The 19,825-nt window shown below is 37.9% G+C and overlaps 2 protein-coding genes across 5 annotated transcripts; one reads left to right on the forward strand and one right to left on the reverse strand.

Annotated features, from left to right (window-relative positions):
• Window positions 1–3,746: 3,746 nt before the first annotated feature.
• LOC119733369 lies at window positions 3,747–18,460 on the reverse strand. 4 transcript variants are annotated; one of them, XR_005271798.1, is made up of 5 exons: window positions 17,643–18,011; window positions 16,491–16,613; window positions 12,923–13,069; window positions 5,351–5,506; window positions 3,747–4,358 (listed from the first exon to the last, which is right to left on the reverse strand). XR_005271798.1 is itself a non-coding variant. In XM_038206956.1 (4 exons), the coding sequence occupies exons 2-4, from the start codon at window positions 16,605–16,607 to the stop codon at window positions 4,326–4,328; spliced, it is 306 nt and encodes a 101-aa protein (XP_038062884.1). In that variant the 5' UTR covers window positions 16,608–16,613; window positions 18,370–18,460; the 3' UTR covers window positions 3,747–4,325. The 4 variants fall into 4 exon arrangements, 3 of the variants coding, with proteins under 3 accessions (XP_038062884.1, XP_038062882.1, XP_038062883.1); XM_038206956.1 differs by lacking the exons at window positions 12,923–13,069; window positions 17,643–18,011 and adding an exon at window positions 18,370–18,460; XM_038206954.1 differs by lacking the exon at window positions 12,923–13,069 and having other exon boundaries at window positions 17,643–18,006.
• LOC119733371 (E3 ubiquitin-protein ligase TRIM50-like) lies at window positions 7,832–12,927 on the forward strand. Its single transcript, XM_038206957.1, has 2 exons — window positions 7,832–8,945; window positions 11,839–12,927. The coding sequence occupies exons 1-2, from the start codon at window positions 7,835–7,837 to the stop codon at window positions 12,474–12,476; spliced, it is 1,749 nt and encodes a 582-aa protein (XP_038062885.1). The 5' UTR covers window positions 7,832–7,834; the 3' UTR covers window positions 12,477–12,927.
• Window positions 18,461–19,825: the final 1,365 nt, after the last annotated feature.

The raw sequence follows: 19,825 nt of genomic DNA on the forward strand, positions 1-19,825 counted from the left end.
TGTGAAATAGGTTTGTAAAAAGTGTACATAATGGCCAACAATAGAAAGTATATGGAATAAATGGCTAAATTTGAGAATCAGAATTTTGGATCTGTTGTTTCCTTCTGAATATTCAGTTTTCTGCTTTTTATTATTCAATTATTCAAATGAGCCCAGGCGGCCATTTTTTTTCTTTTTTTTAATATTGCGCAATCTAACCTTTAAATATAAGTTCCGAGAACAAATTTTCGAAGAGGCCAGTGGCCTGGTGGTCTAGCTCGCTGACCGCCAGGCGCCGGGTCCCCGGTTCAAAACCCAGCCGGGGACCCGGGAGGAGAATTTTTCCTCACAGCAGTGATAAAATTTAAAAAATAAATAAAATAGTAGCATGGAGCAGGGTTGAACCGCGTACCTTCTGCATGCCAGCTCTCTTTTTTCCCGCTCTGCCATGGCACTTTCTTGAAAAAATCTCCGGTTATCGTAATTAAAACCCTTAGGTTGTTGGACTTAGACAATTTTTCAGCTTTGGCCAGAATTTCAGAAATCAAGGGGTACCCCTTGAAATTTTTTCAGATCTGAGGGTCTGAGGCTGGGAGGTTGAAAAGTTGGGAGCTGAAGGGGTTTGGAGCTGGAGGGTAGGCTTTGGGACTTTGGGCTGACTGGTTGATGGTTGAGAGGGAACTGGACTATTAGTTGAAGGGCTTCCTGACTGATAGGTCTGCAAGTTGATGGGACTAGGGAGAGTCTTGGGGATTTTTGGACTTAGAGTTTATTTGGCTGGACTTAGATTTGGGAACATAATTTCCTCATATTAGTTGGACTAAATTTTTGACTGAATTTTCAGACTTCTTTTTTGAAGCCCTACCCTGTCTTGTAAGTTAAGATCTGTCTTCGCAGCCAAACATCAGTCAGACTGGTAGTTAGCCTTTTCCTTTTTTTGAGATTGCTGAACTTGTTGAAGCCTGCTAGAGACCACATAAGACTGCTGGAATGCTGGTTACCAGTGGTGTGTGAGGTGGAGGTAGACTTCTTAGCCTGAGGGTCTCAATGCAACCTGGTTGAAGGGCCTTCCTCACTTGACCGTGTAGTGTGCCGTCAAAATGGGTTTTCATGCTTCAATGATTTTGTATGGCTTATCTTACTCTCTTGTCAAGATGTTTAGAGGTCACATGATAGTCTGGTGCCGGTGAAAATTTCAGGATTTTTAAACAGGAGTAATTTTTACACTTAATTTTTAGAGGTATGCCTAAATGTTTGCAAATCTTAGATTTGTTTCTCAGTGCAACAGTATAATGCAAAGTTTCTACGGCTTTGATTATATTTTACATTAGTACTTTTCTAAATGTTTAATCATTTTTTAATTGTTACACGATTCCTCTTGAAATTTTATGGAGTTCTTAATTGAAGACTTTACTTTATGAACGATCGATGGACACATTTTTAATTAAGCTCAGCATATATTTCCAGAATTGTTGTCCAGACAAATTTGTTGTTCTTGTTGCGTATTACGAATATTTTTCATTCCGATTTAAACTTTCACGCAGAACACACTTCGTTATTTTTGTTATATTAATTGAATTAATTTGCTCTTGAAATTAAACAGACATCGTCTCAAAAACCAGTGTTTGGGTTTTTTTGGGACTTTTTTTTGCATTATTTTGCATTGCCATTTTCTCGCTAGAAACAGTTTGTTTTAGTTACATTAACTGTATTGTTTGATATTCCTGTTAAAATTTGTCAGGCTTCACAAAAATGTCATGATGAGTTTATAACGGAGGAAATTTCACTTTAATACAATGGGTATTTCTCATGATATTCTCCAGTCAACGAGAATGTTCTGTTTCATTAGGTCGAGTAAAAAAAAAAGGTTTCTCTTCCGGGTTTTTGAAAAAAAGGAGGAAGCGGGACTTTTTTATTTGTTTCAAGATGGCTGCCATTTAAAAATTTCCTGCAACCGTTGGTGTTTCCACTGTTGAAAGACACTTTTAAAATGAAAGATAAGTTAGACAAGTGAAATGAACATATTAACAGTGTCATTTAGACTTGTATTGGTCTACAATTTATTTTCCGATGAATTTGTGGACTTTTTTGGTGTTTTTTTATATGCATTTTTCAAAAATAAAAAATAATAAAAAAATTCAGGCGACCTCCAAAAAGAAAGCAGGCGGGGACGAGAAACTTTTTTTTTTTTACTTTGCCTTAATGGTTGATTTAATTCGCATTTTACTTGTTTTCCTGCTGAATTAACACACTCTACAATATAAAATTTGACAATTCCTCTCCAAATTTGGGCTTTTTAAGACGTCAAATTTTCAAATTTTCGTGACGGGCATCGGCTGCGCTGTATTTTGGAGACATTCCAAGCAACAGGAGCGCATGTTTAGAACATTTTGCACACTACGCGCACATGGCGTTAAACACGCAGTTGTAATTTTCCTACAAAGATGGCGTCCTATGAGAGAGATCTATTGGAGAATCCGGGCCTCATCATCACAACCAACCAACAAACAAAATTTCAATTGACTTGCATTCTGATTGTACTTTTTCCACTGAACACACTCCATTGTGTTTGTTTTATTGTTGCAAGAAAAACTATTGCAATAAATTGTTACGCACTCCCTGTTATTCTAGATTTGTATCTGCACATGTGCACTTAATCAGGCCATAGAGCTATAGTAAATTATTAGAGAGCTTATTCATATATGAATAGGATGAAGCTTGCTGGGCGCATGCATCCATGTTTGTGCTTAAGTCATCAGAAATTAGCTTAAATGTTGTATGTTTATACATTTCAAAGCTGTTATTACAACTTTCATTTCATTCTGTGCTTTCACACTAATGCGCTGCATAGATTTTTGCATTTTTTCACTGTAGATCACGTGCCTGCTCAGCCGTATATCTGTTATATTTTGGCAACACATTAAGCGCACAAAAATTCAAAAGAATTGATGTCATATTGGCGACGTGACTTGCACATTGATCTCGCTACATGTACATTCTTCAAGCACTGTGTTGAGCTCAGACAACTTTGAAGTGTGCAAGGGAATGAGGAGTAAACGCTCTCATAATTTACTACAGCTCTATGGAATGGACATTTTAACTGATAAACTACTATTGAGGCGACAGAGGTCAAAGGTCACCCAGGTTCACTGACCTTTAATGTTGTAATGTACATGTCAACAAAACATATTTTCAACTGACAGTTTCCAAGATTGGTTTCAATTAACTTCAAATTTTTAACATTAATAGCCTATCATCTTTTTACAAACAAAATTAAGCCAACAAAAAGGCAAAGGATTTTTCAATTGTTTTACAGTAAGGCCAAAAAATAAATACTCAGTCTCTGGTCAGACCAAAGTTCCCGAATTGATGCGGCGACGCGGCTTTTTTTTTTCAAGCTTTGATTGTACAGACAAGGTGGGGTACTATTTTTCCTTTTTTTTGGTGTCCTCATGTACATTGGTGTCCTCCATAATTTGCTTTGGTGCCCTCGAGCATTTGCCTTGGTGTGGCAATAGAGGGCGCTGTTGGAGCTACCGCGGAACATTTTGGAAAAAAAAAGATTGACGCGCATGATTAAAATCGACACGCGCACTGAACAGAGTCCGACTATTTTTTTTTTGGCCTAACATACATGTAAATAAAGTTAAATACAAACTACTCACAGTTTACAATCATCTTCAATTTCACAGAATTGATACAATTTTTTGTATTCCAAGGCGTAATTATTTCCTTTTCATTCTTTTCTCGTAATTACGTCATCAGCTGCAGGTAAGGCAACAAACCCACAGACATATAAATGCATAGACCGCTAGGTCCCATTCAAAACTACATGAGCATTTCGTGATTTGCCTAGCGCCCGACTAAAATCAAAACTGTGGGCAAATTCACTTTTCGGTATATAGGGTTTTTACACACAGTTGACGAATTCCAGTCAAACATGAAAACAAAAAATGATGAAGTTAGTTCTTTGATGTAAACAAATCCCTTGTAAACTAATCACGATTTCTATAGATTATAAAAACAATACGGTACCCAACATTTTCAAGCAACTTTTGAGTAATACAGCCTTTACCAAAATACTTTAAATGTATGTTTCGTATTAAGCATGTTGACGTAATGAACGCGCATCGTGCAGTTATGCGCAGTGTCGACAAACACAGTTTCAAGCGCACGACTGGCGGTCCATCCATTTATATGTCTGTGAACAAACCAGATAGCATGATGTCGCCCTCTATGGCTACTGGACATCTAAGAAAAATTAATTAACTTAACTATCTCTTGTGGATGCTGCGGCTGTGACGAACAGCGCCCTCTATAGGAAAGGATGGAGAAGTGTCCTCGTGTCACATGACTGACTGGCTCCGTGCTCCCCACACCTGGGAAAATGGAAGACAAAATTGCAAATTTAATGATTTATCAAATTTATATTAAAAAAAAATTAAAAGTAAAAAAATGAGGATTGTTTTGTTGGGTGACTGAGGGTAGTTGATCCCAACTACATGTAATGCTGTTGTGCAAATTTTATTTTAGAACGTGTAGTTCATGTCAACAAACTTTTTTAGGGCCCCTCCCGGCAAAATTAAAAAAAAGGGGTATTTATGGGAATACTGAATTCTTTTGTTTCTGAATCAACACGCCTTAACACTTTTGTTTCTCTGGGAATATTTGAGTTTTCTGAGCAGCCACTTTAGACCTTTAACGTTTAACAACTTCAAAGATTGGGCATTCATTACATCAGGAATACATTGAACTTGGCCTGAAGAAGGATTGTGCAGTAAATACTCAAGAATTATGTTCATAAATAATGACAGGTTTTAAGACTGTCTCCCAATTGCTGCAGCTAGCAATAATGCGCCGATATGAAAGCGGCTGATAGACACGTGTTACTGACGACCATATATGTGAGGCGTTCTGGCAAAATGAGACAGAACTGGGCAGAGGTTGAAATGAGGGTTTGCAGGTATTAGGAAAGAGAATAAACTTCTCCTTACAATACTGTTTGTTGCACTTCAATCGGATATTCCGTTGACAAGTTATGGTTCACTTTAAAATTCGCATTTATAGACAAAAAAGCAAAATACTAAGAAAAGGCCTGTAAAGTTTTGATTTTTGTATTCTTGAAAATGAAAGATGCCAATTATCTTTCCTTAAAAACTCTTGTATTCCATGATTTTTAGACTAAATGTTTTACTTACTTATAAGAATATCAATTAATCTGACAGTCGAAAAACAAAAATCACCCCCTATCATTTTGTTGCATTTTCCCTCCACTACGGCCTGTGCCCAGTTCCGTCTCATTTTGCCAGAATGCCTCACATATATAGCCTGATAATATTGACACGGACTTAAGCTTTGAGACAGGACCCACCTTTGGATTGGTGCTATGAAGTTGCATGGTGGCTACAGGGTTCCAGACCGTTCCTGCCATTCCATGAGCTGTCATCCCTCCCCCATCTCCCATGGCCATGTTATGATGCATGCCAGACATTGGCTCATGTTGCTCACCAAACCGACTGACAGGTGTCTGTAGGAAATAACCAGGGGAATAAGGTTAGAGCTCGCAAGCATGATGACATTTCAGTAATGTCTTGAGATACACAAGGTACATCTTGATGAGGTTTTGATTTCTCTATTTGATTTTCTAAATGATCGCTGTTCAGTTTGTGCTGGTCCCAGAGGGCCAGCCTACAGTCCTCTTTGTACCTCACGGATCGACTCACTGTCACTTGTGAGCTGGGCAGTGCTGTTGTATAGGATTACCCTGTAACACCAATGAATGGGCTCAATCAATTGAATAGGACTGTGTGTACTCTGGAACCAACTTGAATTGCCTTGTGTTGTTGTGAACTGTTTTCAAGTCCTGAACTCATGCTGATTTACCACAACAACATTGAACACAAAATGAAAGATGATGAAATCAGTTTTAATTTGATGTGTCTCAAACACCTTGGAGAGTTGTGAGTATTTTCCCCTGAATTTTGGAAGTGGGTGTATCTATCACTGGGGTCTGTGGCAGTTTATTTAAGTAGTCTGCAACCTGATGGTGTACGTGTACATGTACACGTATGCAAGTCAAAATTAACCTAACTCAGGTCCAAGATACAAACTCAAGTGTAGAGTAAACATGTCAGCAAACAAACAAGATAATGAACTGTACACGACTCAGATCTGGGATCCGCCCACTCTAAAGGTTGCGACTATTCACACTCGTTGCATCAAAGTGGAAAATTCCCCCCCCCCCAAAAAAATGTCTTTCAGTGACTTGACTCCTCAATTCCTTCAAGGAAAACTGAGGTCACACCTGGGAATAAACAGGAATCGAACCAGGGGTCACTAGAAAAGAAAACAAGCAGTGGGATCTGAACCAAAGACTCCTCAATTCCTTCAAGGATAACTGCATGAGGTCACACCTGGGAATAAACAGGAATCGAACCAGGGGTCAATAGAAAAGAAAACAAGCAGGAGGATCTGAAGCAAAGATTCACCAGATTCAAACCAGACAGCCCTAACATGAAGCTTCCAAGACATTAAGTACATGTAAGATCACTAGTCATCAAATCTAGCTGATGCAGTGATTATTGCCAGACAACTTTCATTCTTACTTGACTTGAGACGTTTACCGGCCGCCATCTTCTGACTCCTCATCGTCTCTCAGCCAACATTCTCTCAAGATCAATTTTACATCAAAGTTGACATTTTTTGGTTGGTCAAAATGATAACTTTAAATAGACTGAAAATTCTTTATCAGTATTTATAGCACAAGATAAAAGAAATTTTAGTACATGTATGTGAAATATGAAAGATTTGAGGAAGAAATATTTTTATATATTTTTTTTTTGATGGTTAAAAAAAACCTGGTGGGATTAAATGTATGGTGAGGTGCATGCGATTGTAATTTCACAAAGTGCAGCATGTACATGTAGATAGAATGCATGAACCTATCTAAGATCCAAAACTCAAGTGTCAAGTAAATATGTACACAGATAAGCAGATATACAGATTGTACATGTGTGACGCACATGTATATATGCAGCAAAACAAAAATCCCAAGCTCTATATATAAACCATGTCACGCGACTTGATGACGATGCTGTGTTTGCCCAGCGCCATCTTTACCAGATCCGCCCCATCAAAAGTCTCAACTGCTTGTGCTCTTTAGGTCAGTAAAAACCTTTGTGTTCAAGTGATTTGACTGGAAATTCATAAGAGGTAAGAAAATATTGTCAGTTACTTTGAATGAGGTTAAAGGCTAGCTTACAAGCGTAGGAATCGCAGTTTGCATTAGACTTCAAAATATGAAGTATACGGACAAGTCATGTTTCAACAAAACCTATTCAGAAATAAAAATGGAAAAATACTATGGTGATCATGACTTGCATACATGTACAGTTTTGTCCATTTCAATATCTGAAATCGTTATAGAAGAGAATTAAAGATGTACTCTCAGTGCTCCTCAAAACTTGAACAGGAATTCCAAAAGAACACAAAAGGGCCATTTTCTATTTGATGTTTCGTTCAAAAGTGGATATCGTAAATGTTCCAAAAAACCTATTAGTGGAAAAAACTATGAATGAAAGATGTACTCTCAGTGCTCCTCAAAAGGAAATAAAAGAGAGATTTTTTATTTGATGTCTCGTTCAAAAGTGGGTATCTTTTGTCTGGCTACAAAATTCACAAGAAACGTTATACATGTACTGGTACATACATGTACATGTACTTTTTATCCAGATGAAACTCGTACATGTACATCTTTAATGTACATAGAGGGCACTTGTTTTGCTCAAGTTTTTTTCATTGCTTTTATAGTAACCCACCCATTTTCTTTTTAATTACTATTTGAATACAGATAAAAATGGCTACAGCTCTTGAGAAGATAAGTAACCATCTTGTGTGTGGCATATGTCAGGAGAAATACAAGCGGCCCAAGGTGCTGGACTGCCAACACAGTTTTTGCGAGACATGTCTGGAGAAATACTACACTAGCAGGCATGCAGGTCAGCCTAAAATTCCTTGCCCTGTATGTCGGCGGGAGACAGAACTTTCAGAGACACGCATCCAAGGCCTGAAAACAAATTTCCATTTGATGGGAATAGTTGAGGAGGTCTCACTCCAAGAAAAGGTGGCTCGTTCAGTGGAACAAATATCATCAGATCAGTCTAATTGCCAGAAACACAAGGACAAAGTGAAATGGTTATACTGTGAGACATGTGAAGAGTTAATCTGCCGAGCTTGTACTGTAGTAGACCACTGTAGACCAAAACATCACTACATTGAGTCCGGAGAGGCTTCTCTCAAATACAAACAGTCACTAAAAGATAAGTTACCGGATATCACCACAGACATCAAAAGACTTGAACAATGTTTGGCCAATTTATCACAAGCTAAGCAGAAGTTTACACAGAACGTCACAAAGACTGTGAAAACTGTGCAAGATAAAGCGGATCAAATGAGAGCTGAGATAACAACTCAAGAAACAAAGATGATTGAAGAAATCAAACAACTCCAGCAGGATCGCAACAGAACATATGATGAGCATCAGTCAACACTGACAATGATGCTTGAAAGTAAACAACATTCCTTCAGTACAGCTCAGGATGTCATAAACACTGCATCAGACACTGATTTGCTTTCCCTCTATCCTATCATCAGCAAAGACTTGAAATCACTCAAGGGTCAAAATCCTCCCCAGATTGATCCCAAGCTTTCATATCTGAGCTTCACCCCAGGTCAGAGGATTGGTGACATCAATCTGGGCAAGCTTGAGGTGGAAGCAGTCAAGTGGAAGATGTGTCGTACGTTTTGTAAAGCTAAAAAGGGACCTCGTTCAGTAAAAGAGTTCCATGGGACTCTAGATATTACTGCTACTCAACCTGGTGAGATTGCTGTGGCAGATTCTTGGAACGACCGAGTGGTCATCTGCAGCAATGAGGGACAACGCAAGGGAACCATTCCCCTAAAATCAAGTAAGTTTCTTTCATGCACATGTTCATCAACACAAACTTTCATAATCGTGTGGAAATTATAAGTCAGTCTTCCATGTGCACATGCAGATCTGACAACTGAGAATGAAAACCAATAAAATACTGGCAAGGAATTGATGTGCTGGCTGTGCTTCCCAACATATTTGATTTTGTTCTCCCAACAAATAGTCAGTTTTTTTACATGAAGGCCTATGTAAAAAAATATGGCACAAAAAAACACACACACAGACACACACACACAAAATAAACAAAACTACAGCAAAACTTCTATTAATTTTATTAATGATTTGTGTTTGTATGGAAGAAAAACTCTTTTTTGGAGGGGGGGGGGGGGGGTCTGTAACCTTTAGAAAGAAATGTTTATTTAAAGGTTGTTTTGCAAACATATCTGCCCTGTGAGTAGAATGTTCTAGGCCATGGGTAATGGGGCTGATGAGCCCCCATCCAGATCATCCTTTGGTTTGGTCTTTGTTCTTCTGACAATAATGCTGCATGGCTTTTATTTCAAACACAACAACGTGTGAATTTCAAAATTGGTATTCAACATATCCATCCTGACACTGAGATATGTGCATTCAAATCTGAAGTCAACATGACATCAGCAGGCATCAAATTACAAGAAATTTTAGTTCAAAAAGTGACCGTTTTGTCTCGTTTATAACTCCTGAACAAAGCAAAAAATGTTGTTCACATTTTGTGATGATGAATCATACATTGATGAACCGTTTTTTTGGTGTATACACGTGAAGTTGCTTGACCTTCTGGGGTTAACAGTCAAAGTTATACTAAAAGCAGCATGAACAAAAAAAATGGAATTACTCCCTTAGGCCACAAAAAAAGGCTCCGGTTTCTGGTATGGAGCTTGCCCCAAAAGTGGTGCAGCGACGCAGCTTTTTTTTTTTTTACCTGTTTTTTTTTTTTTTTTGGCATCAAATGTCGGCTGATGACTGCAAATGGTGCCCGACTAAACTTAGTGCAAATATATGGGAGTCCAGAGAGGCCACATAAATCTTTTTCTCGATCATAACCCCATCTAAAAACACGTTAAAATTGTGCAGCAGCAGAATTCCAGTCAAACCAGTGAGTTTGGCGGTTTTGAAACATCATCTTGTATTGAAAAAAAAACTTTTTTTCGACGCGCATGGCAACGGCGACGCGCGTGCATACCAGAAACCGAAGACTTTTTTTTTTTGGCCTTACGGGTCATATGAAGAAAAACTGTGTACAAATATGCACTGTTTTACAAAGACATGACATCATACAATGACACCACCATATCAAATAAAAAGTGATTTAAAGGGACACTAAATCCTGGAAAGCACCCAATAGGGCTACAAAGAGCATTTAAAAGTAGGATATTATACAAATATATTGATGAGTGGCTCAGAGTGAAATAGGAGGAATATTATCGCAAGATAAAATCTGGACTTTTCTTCGCCTCGTGAAATGGAAAATTCCAGATTTTACCAAGCGATAATATTCCTCCGATTTCACAATTTTAAGCCACTCAATATTTGTTTTATATACCTGACATGTAGATCCTGACATATTTGATACATTTGAACCTTTATTTCAACATGAAATTGGTGGAAAATGTATTTCTCTCTTCCAAACCACCCCTTCACGAAAATGTTTGAACCTAACTCTGCAGCGCTGGCTCTTTGGAACAATACACGATACGCTACGCTGAACGCGCACACCAGCATGCATTTGCAAACAAATACCGCGTCATGGAACAAGAATGATCCTAACTGTTTAATAGTACAATGTATTTCACATTCCCCATGGGCGAATGGGACTTTTTGAGCCCCGGCGTGAATGGGAGCAATAACGCATGTCATGTGATGTGACTTCCACCAATCAAATGACAAGGATCTGTATGTCAATATAAAAACGTCTACACAATCATCCTTTATTACAAATTGGCCGTTTCTGTGTTATTCTTGCAAGAACAAATTTTTGGGGTCAAAATTTTGACTCTCACAAATGTGTCATTCCGTGTCAATTCAACACGATTTTGGACCCGACCCTTACAGATTGAAACGAATTGGTGTGATGATTGGCCTGTATGAGAAACCCCCAGAACTGAATTTTTTTGTAGTTTGTTAGATTCTGAGATACGGGTCAACAAACTTTTGACTAATTAGCATGACCTCCGAACTTTCAATACTTTTATCTCCAAAACTATAGCAAATACAAAGCCAAATTGTACATCATATTAAAGCTCTTTGAATGGCCTCCATTTCATAAATTAAAACCAAAATCATACCATGAAGCACAGAGAAAATGCGCTACGAAATGACCTTTGACCTTAAATTACAACAAAACCCAATATGCTTCAAGTTTCTTTTTTTTTTTTTGTTAGTTTATAATGTAAGCACCAATCTTGGAACATTTTGTGAAAGGTGTCTGAAAGTTTGCAAGAACTAAATTGTCATTATACAGTTTGTTATTATACAATTATTTGATGACTAAAAATGGGGTTTATGTTGATCAATTAAGGCTTCATTTGAAAATTGAACAACCTTATGATTGCTAAAAAAAAATTAGCAATACGGGTAAATATAAGACTAATCTATTTTGATGTTTGAACAATGACAATAGCACAGAGAGTGCATCAACTTTATAAAAGACTTTGCAAAACTGTATCTCTAAGACGTTGCAGTTATTCACAATTATACATTTATGGTGGTTGAAGACTGCACAATTTTCATGTAGGCCTATTAATTCTACATGAACAGGCTTTAAGGCACACCATGTATTCATTATTATAGATCGGTTATCATACGTATTTATATTTCATGGGGACTCAGAATAGTGACAGTGCATTTATATACTGTGCATATGTTACATTTGATTTCTTCTTTACCCACAGATCCACTGGCAGTTGCAGCCATCCACAATCCTGAGCAACGCTTACATGTGTTGGAAGCTGGAAGCAAGTATGTCAAGGTGTTCAACATGAAGGACAACACTCTTGTAAAGCAGTTCCCAACAGTACCCAAGCATCAGGTAAACAAGACAGAAATGGACCTACAGAGTCTAGCCGTAAAAAATAGTACATGTACAATCGTAGTGGGTGATATCAAGAGAATGGTGTGGACTGAACACAAACCCACTGATGGTGAGATCCTACACACAATACCAGTGCAGACTCCACCTTACTACCTGGCTGTTGATGACGACACCGATAGAGTTGTGGTAAGTGGATGGGACACAAAGAAAGTGGACATAGCAGATAGCAAAGGTAGAACAAATGCCACCATCCAGCCAACCATTAATGGTAAGCCAGTGGAGTACTGCCTTGGTGTATGCTGTGACAGCTCAGGCATCTACCTTGCAGTGCGCCAAGTTGTGCCTGGCACTGGTCATATTCACCACTATGACCTAGATGGCAGGTTTCTTGATTGCCTGGCTCAGGGTCTGTATGCCCCACGTGGAATCACATTCACATCAAATGGGCAGCTGGCAGTGACTGACTGGAATTCAATCAAGATGTATCACAAGGTGTGATGTCATCCAACATGACATTGACTAGCAATCATCATCATCCCAATAGCAAATGTTGAGGATGAAATTGTCCAGTCATTACAGCACCAATCAACATTCATGTCCCACTCATATCACATCTCTCCTCAAAAATCCAAACTGCCAGATCCCTCTGATGTGAACCATTTTACCATACAAATTCTTAAATAAACTGTGCATCAATTACATTTTGTTACTATACAAAGTCTCAATAAACAGTGTATTGACTACAGTTACACTTGACTTGATTGGGATAATTTGTTTTAATCGTACATGTACAATGGCTCGAACCTGAATTAAATGGTAAATTTGAAAGGAGAGGGGAGTTTAGTGGGTGTTGAGGTGTTTGAATGTAATGACCCCCGCCTCCTCAACCCAACACCCCTCCCTCACCCAGTACATGGATTGCCATAAATCTATCCAACACTTACCAACTTTATGTGGTGTTTATGAAACCCCGGCTTCATTGTGGCTTCCGCTTCATATCTGGCACAAGATTCCTAAGAATCCTACCACTTTCAAACTCAGTGAAAATACACCAACCATCCATTGGCCTTGTGTGACAGGATTTGGTGTCTCTAAAGAAGCAAATCGACCAATATTGTACTGGAGTTACATCAGGGGACAAAAATCATGAAGCATGAAGCCAAAACTAGGGACAAAGCCAAGATTTCATAAACACAATTAAGACTGTTAAAGTGTTCCAGGTGGAAGTTGCTGTATATATTCTGCTATCTTTTATAACAAAGATTTGAGAAATGTTGAGGATCATTTCGTTTCATTTTGAGTACCGGTAGTTACAACATTACAAATGCATTACTCAGTTCAATTTAGTGAGGATTAGTGTAAAAAATAAGACTTTATTCACTCAGTTAATTTTTGTTACTTGTTTCTGCTGTTGGCATCTGCCTATTTAATTAAAAAAAACTACTCTTCCAAGTAAATTGAGTTGCCTAAATACATGTTGTTTAAATTCATTTTAAGCATGTACGCTCACCACGATAGTTAGTTTTCATATTACTGTTCAATAAGCCTTTATTTACTCAGTTTGTATATTACTTTTTGCAGAATGAAGACTGATGTTTATAAGAATGTTTTTTTCTTGATTTGAAATCAATGAGGAATCAATTCGACTGAATTACAGCTGAATTTCAGAAAACTATATATGGCCTCAGTTGCCTTGATTTTGGCCTGACTGCCACCTTGAAAAGGCCCGACACAAATACAGTGTAGCAAATTTCTAATCCAAGGTTTTTTTCCTTACAAACTAAATAGATTTCCTCGTTTGTTCAAGAACTTCTGTTTCATCGTTTTGCATTTTGGTTGCCATTTCAGAAAACTTGAAAATGAAAAAAAAAAATCATCACTGGTTTTTAGTTTGGGTTTCAGCAAAAAAATATGCATTTGTCTGCAATGTATCAATTTCAATGTAAATATTAAATGTTCCAGTAGACTTTTAAGCATTTAACAATTCACCACGGTATAGATCTTTAGTAGTCACAACAAGACTTTGTAAACTCCGTTTATGTATATTCTTCAAAGTGTTCCTTCCTAGTAGAACATACATCTACTCATTGTATACTGTGCTACCTCTACATTACATTTTCTGATAATAGAAATTACAGCCTGTACAATTTTAATTATTCTGTATTTCTGTTAACTTTACTTTCTAAAGCCATGTAAGATCATTTGCAATCACCCAGATAAGTACCTACTGATTTAATGACAGAAACCTCAAAGTGAAGATAGGACTGGTAACAAATACCCTGTGAAATAATTCCACCTGAAATGGTATTGTCAGAAAACAAATATTGAATGTGGTTTCAAAATGGGGTGCCTACAGAATCCAGTTACGAGATCCAAAGACTTGTGCATTATGTTTTCTCTGTTTTCTCCAAAATGTATAGTAGCCACTCAGCTAAGACTTGAACACAATGCTTGTTATGCACCCTACTTGAAATATTGAGCACTTTTGTTGCTTCGGAAAAAAAACCCTGCAAAAAATTTAATGATAAAATACACATCACTATGAAAGTTAATCAAGATTACTTTAAAAATTAGTCTTTTAATATTCACTCAGTTTCTTTAAAAAAAAAGAAGGTTTTTTGGTTTTTTCCTTTATTTGTGTAGTTTTTCATAGAAATCATGTTTATTGTTATTGTTTAAGAGCTTTGTACATTTGCATTTATATCAATGAAACACTAATGTGGATGATCATAAAATGATCAAAATGTCTGCTAAAGATGAGCAAAAATACTTATAAATCCTAATTAATTTGGTTTCCTGTCTGAATTCACAGAATAAAGACTTTTAAAAGTATATTTTACTCCCTAGGGATTATTTTGATGGAATTTTAAAATGATTTTCTTTGAAGGTTAAAAATTCTATGAGAGGTTGCTAACTATTTTAACAAAAGTTCACATCAATAGTCCGTATTGAATTTCAGGAAGCCATGGCCTCCGTTGCCTTGATTTTGGCCTGACTGCCTCCTTGAAATGTCCTTGCCTTTTCAAGAATTAAATTCCAGACATCTGTTTTCATTGTTGTACCTATTTGGTTGCAATTTCAACTTGAAATTAATGAAAACAATTATCCTCGTCACTGCAGTTTTGAGTTTCAACAAAGAATAATTAATTTTCATGAGACTTTTCAAACTCTACTGTAATAAATTCTATTCAAATTTACTTGTAAAATCTGAAGTTTTGAAATGAGCAGAAATAAATGCATTCATTCATTTTAGTCCCTGGGATAAGGCCATTTATTAGCACAATTGTATGATTTATCTTTTAAATATTATTTTGTTGAACTAAACCTTAGGACATTCCAGACCTCTGTTTTCATTGTTTTACCTATTTGGTTGCCATTTCAACTTGAAATTAATAAAAACAATTATTCCTGTCACTGCACTTTTAGTTTTAACAAAGAATTATTAATTTTCATGAAACTTTTCAGAGTCTACTGTTATTAATTCTATTCAAATTTACTCGTAAAATCTGAGGTTTTAAAATGAGTAGAAATATATGCATTCATCCTTTTTGGTCCCTGGGATAAAGGCCATTTATTAGCAAAATGTTATGACTTATCTTTTAAATTTTACTTCGTTGAACTAAACCTTAGGACATCTGAAACTCTGACTTGCACAGCTGGTATTTGTGCCTTCCAGCTCAAACAACTGTAATTCTCAATGCTAAATTTGTGGAAAACAGATAAAACAATGTTTTGGGCCACTGCTCTCACCAAAAATGGCTGCATCGTGACCTGTTTTCTCTTTTTACCATCTTGATAGGATGGATAAACAAGGACAAACAAATTGTATCCGCATTCATGGTTTCTGAAGGCATAGTTTAAGGACACCCACAAAACTCTGTGGCTTTACCCTATTTGGGGACACTTGTAATGAGTTCAAAACACATGTAGTTATTCTTTATTCTAAACATGCCAGCTAGCTTGGTGAACAAAGTGGATTTTCATCAGTCTTGTAGGAAAGGGGTCCAGAAGTAGGCTTGCAACTATGGTTTCTCTCTATTAAAGTGAAGCCCTTTTCACACCAGACAAATCTCGGGGTTGAACCAGGGTTGAAAACATACATCATTTCAAACTTAAAGAATTTCAACCATGCGTCAACCCCGAGATTGATTTCGCCCCAGTTTGAACTCAACCATACTCCTGACCAGGGTTGAGATTTTCAACCCGGGTTGAAATTCTGGCCAGGCCGGGTTCAAATAGTAGTAACTGAGAATGATAAGCTTGATTTGCCTGAAACAAGTGTAAAACGATGCGGGGATGAACGTGGGGTTGAAATTAAAAAAAACTCAACCTAGGGCGGCACTGGGTTCGCCCAGGGTTGATTTCAACCCAGGTTGAGAGGCTCTAGTGTGAAAAGGGCTTAAGATTTGGTTCTAGTTGCCCTATCTCCCCTCCCTCCAAAAAAAGTCTACCCTAGCTCCCCTCCCCTCCCCATGAATGGGGCAACTTAATAAAAGATCACGTTGGGCTTACCAAGAAGTGACTGCTTGTAGTGACGGCCATCCCACACGGTTGCATCCTTTCCACACGACCGCCATATACAGGACTGCTTTGGCTGATTCCCAATTTACAGGGGTCAAATAATATCATTCAAGTCTGTTGGTTAAAAAAAATCAGAGTCTGAATATTTCTTTGAGTGTTCCAACACAGCATGAAGTGGTTTGAGTATTTTTCAATGAAATAAATGATTTGGATTACCCATGAAATAAAAAACACAAATGAAAACAAGGCTAGAAAGGACGTCCGCACACAAAGTTAAAAAAGAGAGGCCAAAGCATGTGTGTGCGCCGCTGCGATATAGCGGGTTGTTCCACTCAGATATAGGGGTGTTTCTACTGCGCCAAATACACAATATACGTGCTAGTCTATATAATAGACCATGGCAATCTAAGCCATGCTCTATAATTTTTGAACAGATTCGCTGATTAGTTATGCAAGACAACCACATCTTGACCTCTAGATTTTTACCAGTCAGTGGGTGCTTTCTATATATCGGGTCTTCGGTCATTCATCCATTGTCGCATCTAGACATTGATGAAATAAACTCAGCTATAGACACAGCAACAAAAGCCTTGGTCACAGGCCCCTATTATGTTATGCGACACGAGTTCTAACTGACTGTTTCATTTGTTAGACTGTGAGTGCCTTCTGCGTGAACGCGTAACGCATGAAACAGTCGTCTTGCTTTCCACGACAATGCACCAGATGAAAATTTAACTGGTTTTACCTGGAAGCGGTATGGTACCCACATACATGGTGCATGCACACAGATTTTTGAAAAGAATGTTGCAACCTGATGCTACTTTTTTCTCTCTATATATATCATCTCAATGAAGGTCATTTGTTGCAAAAATGATGATAAGTGTTAAAGACATGAATCTGGGACTGAGAAATATTTCCAATTTTGTTAGGAAATACTTGGAAAATGTCCTTAGTCTCCATAGACATTGTACACAAGCGTGGAATTGGAAGTGGCTTCAGCCTCAGGTTGCAACATTTTTTCCAGATTTTTCAATTGTCATCACGAGATAAATTACAATTTATTTGCGCAATTAACTACACACAGTCAGTCTATGGAGAGTTCAGTTTCTCATCCAGATTCATGTTTTTCAACCTTTAACTGACCTTATCTGATGACATCGTCAGACCCCCTTAGACGACGCAATCATATTTCTATGCACCCGCATTTGATTTGGGTTCACCATGCCATGTGGCGGCGTTATTAGCTGCGTCGATTATGGTGGGTCGAGCTCGAGGATACACGTCATGAATTCAGGATGCAATTGACATTCTTTCGAAGGTTTTTAGTGCTAAACTAGTTATCCTGTAAATGCTAATCAAAACTTAATGAGTCTGTATGTAAAACCATAGAGGAAAACCACGGCCAAACAATAGCTCCACGGGCAAAACAATTTTAGTCTGACACCACGACGATCGACGTGCCGCATCCGCGACCGATGGTGCATCGAGGGATGTATCAAATACTGAACAACAGGTGGCGCAAGCTACATACTTTGGGCAACCAAATCGGAAAATACGTTCGCCGGGGGGTGGGGGGGGGGGGGGGGGGGGGGGGTTGTGAAGATAAATCTGATTTTCCCATTTTCGTTTTCCGTGCCTTTTTTTCTACAAAAGATACTGTAAAAAAATCATCGAATTTATAATGAAATAATTATTAAACCGAATTTTTCCAAGCAAGTCAAATCCGTGGCAAGCATCTCTACAAAGAGCTCTGATAATAAATTCACGGTCTTGACGAAAGCATAAATTTCACAAAATGTTTGGCAATGATATTCTGATATGGACGGTCAAAAAACATCAGCAAATATCTGTAAAAGAACAATGACCAAACCTTTTGTGTGCCTCCAATGAGACACATAGACCCTCCCCTCTCCGGCCTCATGGGACCCCAGTTAATCTACTGTTGGCTGTTGAGATGTCCGCCTCTTTCCTAATTACAATATACCAGCACGATCGATTGCATGCAATCACAGCACTGCAGTCATGCAACTGTCGTCGAGTGACCGGTATGACGCCACAATACAAAGCATTGACCTCTGACTCGGGCTTTTCCCGAAGAATTATGCAAATAGCTATTGTCATCCAAATTCCACACCTGGCACGCGACATGCCGTATGCAAATTGTGTGTCTTGGCCAATCCCAGCCAACCCAATAGCCTGTTGACTTTCGACCAATCAGAACCGCTCTTACACTTTTTTCAGCAAACATTGAGACTAGCGCGTGTTAGTCCGCGGATAAAGAAAAATAGAGCCCCATTTTCTGATAAAATGGTTTGATATGGTTTGATAGTTTCCTATTCAGCAGCATGATCCATTATATCGTTGTGATTAATAAAAACAAGTCATAACCCGAGACACAAGTAAAACATAAATAGTAAAACAAATTCATTTTGTGATGTGCGGAGAGATAAACAAGTGATAGGGTTTTTGAACCGCATTACGCCTTGAGCCCAACCGTCTGACTTTCGCCCGCTCATCTGCTGCTTGCATTTCAAGATGGATGCCGGACATTTACACCTTGTGAGTATTTTTGTTTTAAACTTCCTTTCTTTTTTTCTGCGATAAAATATTTCCAAAATTGATGCTAATCGAGAACAGTGATGATGTAAACTAATTCTAGGTAACCCAGAAGACTTTTAAGCTGTCGCCGTGTTCGTTTTGCTCCGTAATTCACGGCAACATTCGAGGTGAAATGAACTGAAGCGCAAACGATTATACGAAATGAAACAGTCGGTAATTTCCTTACCGGACTGTCGCTTGGCCTACCGTGTTCTAATGTAAAGAATTCAACCTCCACTATAATTTCCGTGCACTAGGCAAACCTTACAATTACAGGAGACAGAATTTCATAAGTTTATCGCGAGGAGCGCTAGGCCTGTATTCGTAAACAACCATAAAGACGTGGACATTATGAGGGAAAAGGTAGGCTAATCCTAATTCTTAAACTCACTATTTATACTTCATCAGTAACGGAAAGGGGATTTTACATGTAGGCCTACAGGACAAGAGAACCTAACATTTGACCAGCCATGGGAAGTTGAAAAGGGGGAGGTTGCAAAGTGAGATTGAAACAATACCATACGTCAAAGAATATCCAAAGAGTAATTGATTAAGACGTATATAATTAGGCACTTCAAAAAATCAAAAAAATAATAAGGATATTTCCCAAGAAATTATGGAAATTAGAGTCAGGGGATGATGGACTGCATGGAGACAGATGTGATACAATACCCTTGCCAATTAGGGCAATTATATCTTGGAAGAGAAATATAATAAATTATTCCCTA

This window comes from Patiria miniata, unplaced genomic scaffold, assembly GCF_015706575.1.
Source record: "Patiria miniata isolate m_02_andy unplaced genomic scaffold, ASM1570657v1 HiC_scaffold_25, whole genome shotgun sequence".
NCBI classification, from domain to species: domain Eukaryota; kingdom Metazoa; phylum Echinodermata; class Asteroidea; order Valvatida; family Asterinidae; genus Patiria; species Patiria miniata.